The sequence below is a fragment of the Carassius auratus genome, unplaced genomic scaffold (genome assembly GCF_003368295.1).
Source record: "Carassius auratus strain Wakin unplaced genomic scaffold, ASM336829v1 scaf_tig00217304, whole genome shotgun sequence".
NCBI classification, from domain to species: domain Eukaryota; kingdom Metazoa; phylum Chordata; class Actinopteri; order Cypriniformes; family Cyprinidae; genus Carassius; species Carassius auratus.
Window position 1 is genome coordinate 357,061 of NW_020528990.1, and position 4,986 is coordinate 362,046.

General features: G+C 39.6%; 1 protein-coding gene across 2 annotated transcripts; it reads left to right on the forward strand.

Moving 5' to 3' along the window:
* Window positions 1–2,312: 2,312 nt before the first annotated feature.
* Window positions 2,313–4,209, forward strand: LOC113100543 (uncharacterized). 2 transcript variants are annotated; one of them, XM_026265230.1, is made up of 4 exons: window positions 2,313–2,404; window positions 2,638–2,781; window positions 2,878–3,127; window positions 3,282–4,209. In XM_026265230.1, the coding sequence occupies exons 1-4, from the start codon at window positions 2,396–2,398 to the stop codon at window positions 3,533–3,535; spliced, it is 657 nt and encodes a 218-aa protein (XP_026121015.1). In that variant the 5' UTR covers window positions 2,313–2,395; the 3' UTR covers window positions 3,536–4,209. The 2 variants fall into 2 exon arrangements, 1 of the variants encoding a protein (XP_026121015.1); XR_003289707.1 differs by lacking the exon at window positions 2,878–3,127 and having other exon boundaries at window positions 2,318–2,781.
* Window positions 4,210–4,986: the final 777 nt, after the last annotated feature.

Genomic DNA, 4,986 nt, shown 5'->3' on the forward strand with positions numbered 1-4,986 from the left:
ATGTAAATCAACATGTATAAATTGTTAGTTGTCAATTAATGGGGAGATAATCGAAATCGAATCGATCTGGAAAAAATTAATCGTTAGATTAATCGATGCATCAAAAAAATAATCGCTAGATTAATCGTTTAAAAAATATTCGTTTATCCCAGCCCTAATCCAAGCACATGAATGCTCTCAATTTATAAAAACAAATTCCATCGCCTACGTGTTTCAACCATATACTGTATGGTTTCAACCAACAAGTGCCAGCTAGCTGCTAATGTTCCTGAAGCGGCAGCAGGATCTAATAATAGGGGCCGTTCACATACCACGCCTAAAAACGCGTGGAAAACACTAGGCGCACCGCTTTCTCCTTCTTTCCAAAGGGCTCGGGCAGAAGCGCACCTGAGGCAACAATGACGCGCACTCTCCATGAAGACGCAGAAATTTCAGCAAAGGATAAATGGATTTGCAGCACTAAAAATCGCACGCAGTAGCTGTGCTACTAAATTTATTTTTAAAATGGCAATCCATATACAGCTATGATCAGCTGTTCCTTCATCTTGGCTGAGCTTTCAACGTTGTTACGGGAAAGGATGAAGCTGATTGGTTAGTTCTTGTCACATGACCTGCGGTGCGCTTGCGGCTCTCTGAAAAGTTTAGATTTTTTAACTCGATGCGGTGCGTGGGCGTCGATCGCGCAACTGCGACGCGCGCAAAAGACGCGATATGTAAACGGCCCCTTATAGCCAGCTTGCTGCTAGCACTGCAGACCCTTCAGCTATGACCGCAACTAGAGTGGATCTGCACACAGCTTTTGGGGCCACACCAACAATGAAAGCCAAGATGTTGTGGACTCTTAACACAATCGCTAAACATCAGTCCTACAATGGAAATGAGGGTATCTCAGAGCTTTTTCAAATGCATGTTCCATGACTCCGAAATAGCTAAAATGTTTACTTGCGCTCACAATAAAGGAGAAGTTGACGGAACTGGCTGTCCTTGATAAAGAGATTGCTGCCCTGAGTGAAGAGCTAAGGAGTTGACTGTGTTTCTTAATTTAATGTATTGTTGAGTTCTAATTTTCGATGTTTATTGTTCAGGGGTCTCTCAGTTCCCCATATTCCCAGCATGGAATAAGTAGCTAGCTAATACTAAAAAACAACTTAACATTGTTCGGCAAACTGTCTTGTGGCCTACTGAAATGTTTTTATTTTTCACATCTGCTTGGCTTATCTTTTACCCATTCCACATTTGAAAAATAAATGAAAACAAGTTAAAGGATTTTGTTTTTCTTTGCTGGTAGGGACGTGAAATAGGTATTAATTTTTTATATAAATGGACTTAAAAAGGTCTTAAAAAGACTTGAATTTAACTTGAAGAAACCTGTAGGAACCCTGACAACTTTTGCGGCTTACAATTTACAGATACTGGTCCACATGGAGATTTGATTAATTTATGCTAACTTTGACAAATTCCTTGACTGTCCATATTAAAATGTAAGTTTCATTTTCATGACTGGATTTTGAGATTCCGTCCTGGTTTTCTGCTTTGCGGAAATCATAGCGCTGAACCATAGCTGTGACATTACCGTGAGGGAAAAACCATCATCCAAAACAAACCATGGCTAACAGTCAGATTCAGCCATTTATTTATGATCCAGAATCAGATCCCGAGGCTGAAACTGAACGAGAGCAGCAGCAGCAACGACTCGCTCCGATCGGGGCTTGAACCCGGGTCTCTGGCAGGGGAGGCGGACGCACTAACAAGGAGGCAGAGATATTTTAAGCAGTTTTACTCAACGCCTGCGGTTCCAACACACGATCGTGACCCTTTTTCATTGGGACTGCATTATCCTTAAGAAATAAACGAGGTGAAACTTTGGTGTTTCGTCCTTTTTCTGTCGTGTTTAATGATTTTGTTGTTTTATTGTACATCACTCACCGATCAAATAAGGCTTTGACAGCCGCCAAAAAAAAAAAGATCAATGCAGAAAAACCCTGGATTGGTTACATAACGTTGGACAGAATGTTGATCCGGCCATCGCATATATTCAGCGCACATAAGGTAAACGTTTTGCAAATGTTTTTTAGAGAAATAAAAACAGGTCGACGAATCGATGCGCATATTTTGCGTCAACGTATTTTTTGACACTGGTGGCTCGAAAATCTACCAGTCGTGGAGAGAGCTTCGGAATTCTGGCCATCAGTGACCATGTACATGGATGCAATCAGGAAAAAGAAGCTACCAAATCCGGGAACAGCATCGTATGACACCCTGGAAGTTGCTGAAAAAGACCCTCTTATTCTGGCGAAGCTTCTACATGGCTATCACAAGGACCTTCAGTCCTTTTCTTACCTTTTATCAAAAGGATGTACCAGTGATTCCGTTCCTTGCCAAAGACTTGGCTGAGATGATGAAGGTAATTCTATTACTGCACTCTACTCTGATAATGCTAATAATTAATCTGATCATTTTAATTGTAATCTTATGGAAGTTTGCATAGCTTAGCGGAAAATGGTATTAAGCAAACAAAAAGAACAATACTTGTTAAAATAGTATACTACAATAGTCTTTTTATGTTGAATGTCAATTAATTAAATTGAAAAATTAAATGAAATATTTGGGTAACATTCTCTGTGTGTCTTTTGGCAGAGTATGCTGAGGCGTTTTGTCAAGAAAGAGGGATTCAAGGATATGAGTTCACTGCAGCTGGTCAGGCTGGATGTCAGTGACAAACAGAGCTGGGTCAACCTAAAGGAAGTAAACATGGGATTGGGTGCAGAATCACTCCTTAAGGTATTCATTCACCTATAAAATTGTAATTTTGATGGATTCAGCTGAAAGCTTGATTTTATAATAGGTTATAATAGGCTGTTTACATCCTCCCACCAGGAACTACAGAAACAGAAAAAGATAGGTGAACTCACAGCCCTGGAGTTTAGGAAAGACTGTGTCAAGGTGATGTGTACCATCACCCAGAAAGTACAGGAAAAGTGCCCAGTAAAGTATCCTGTAGTGAGGCAGGTGGCCTGTTTGGACCCCAGCATAATGATGTCTGACCCTGACTGGTGCAAGAGCAATATGACAAAACTGGTGCAGAGTTTTTTGCAAGCCCAACAGTTGTCAGGAGGTGTCTCTGCTGGTAGGAAAGAATAGTTTAGTTCTATCAGAGTGTATTAAATCAAGTTATGAAATATACTTTTAAATGTTAAAAATGACTTGTATAAATATTATGTATTAATGTATATGCATACATTTTTATAATTAAATTAATATTATTTTGTTGTTTTCTGCAGGTGATGTTATAATCCAGCAATTCAATAAATTTTTATCTGTTGAAAATGAGAGCTTATTCTCATACAAACCAACAGAAACGAGGCTAGACATATTCCTGCATGGAGTTCTTGGGCAGCGCGATGAGTTATGGAGCTTTGCAAGAAACTGCTTCTCCTGTCCCATGGGCAGGCAACAGTGGAGAGAGGATTCTCCATTAATAAAGAAGTGGAGACCTGCAATATGCAGGAGGAGACAATGGTCAGTCATCGACTAATATGTGATTGTCAGCATCTGTGGGGGGCTCCTCAATGTCCCTATCTCAAAGGAGTTACTGGCCTCTGCTGCATCTGCTAGTTCAAGATACAGAATGCACCTTGATCAGCAGAAAAAAAATCCAAATCACTGATGTCCAGGCACAGAAGCCCAAAGCTTTGGAAGACGACATCGAGGACCTGAAAAAAAGAAGAGAATACTGGTCCAGGTATCTTCGAGCCTGCAGAAGCATGCTGACCAGCTTGCAGAAGAAGCTGAGGGAAAAGCTGGCACCTTGATGGCACAGCTCATTACAAAATCCACCACACTGAGGAAGCGATATAAAGAAAAAACAAATGAATTACAGCAAATTGAGACAGAGTTGGATACAAAGGGCAAAGAACTGAGATCTATACAGTAAAAACCCAATGTTCCGATTATTGGCATGCAGTGTACATGCCTCATGTTACTGCTGTGCAGTTTGTCTGTCGATGTTCTGCCTAATGTTTAGTCAGTCTTTGCACTATGTTTTGCAATTTATTGTTCTTTCACGCCTTCAATATGTCAATAAACAATGTGTGTTAAGGATCTTAATTGGTGGTATTGTTTACTGTTTGAAAATTTGTTGATATGAAATTGGTCTTAAATTTAATTCTGCATGGTATTAAAAAGGTCTTAAAAAGTCTTAAATCTAACTTTTAGAAACCTGCAGATACCCTGGGACACATACTTGGCAATAAGTTTATGGCACAGTCATAGATACCATGTAGAAGAAGAGAGGCAGCTCGAGACTTACTGAACACTTACTGAAGCATGTTAGACAGGTCCATGGATTCCTCCTGAAACACAGAACACAATACGTAAGAACAGGCAGACACCAAACAAGACGCATGAAAAAACTGCTCCAAGCACAAACAGTGTTCTGTTGCCAGTCTATGTGGGACTCATACCACCTTCTCCAGGTAGTCTCGGGTTTGGTACCCCAGTACGCAACAGGTCTGATGACAGCGTTCACATTAGCGATTTTTTATGGGAACCGTGCCCTGTTCCGCACTAAACTGCCAGTGTGAAAATATTGCACATATATAGGCCGTTCAGATTACTTGTTAAAATGCAATCAATTACCTTAAATCTGCAGACGATGTACATTGTAGACATTATAGTGCCCTTTAAGAGACTGATCACTTAACTTTTAACGCAAACTATGTGGTGATGAGAGGAGAGTGGAAGGACTACTTGAGAACCACTATGGATCAGTGTTAATTTTGACACGAAATTTTAATTTAGTTTTAGTCTTAGTCTTTTGACTATAATTCTTTTTAGTTTTAGTCAAGTTTTAGTCATCTGATTTGTTTTAATTTTAGTCTTATTTCAGTCGACTAAAATTGCTTGGTATTTTAGTCGACTAAAATAAGACTAAAATCAATAACAGATTTACTAGACAATTTTTTTTTACAGCTGGTATAGGAAACA

What these genes read in the sequence shown, in the direction of transcription:
- LOC113100543 (XM_026265230.1), top strand. An exon ending in GTGCAGAATCACTCCTTAAG is followed by an intron (nt 2,782 to 2,877) that starts GTATTCATTCAC and finishes TCCTCCCACCAG; the next exon opens with GAACTACAGAAACAGAAAAA. An exon ending in GTCAGGAGGTGTCTCTGCTG is followed by an intron (nt 3,128 to 3,281) that starts GTAGGAAAGAAT and finishes TGTTTTCTGCAG; the next exon opens with GTGATGTTATAATCCAGCAA.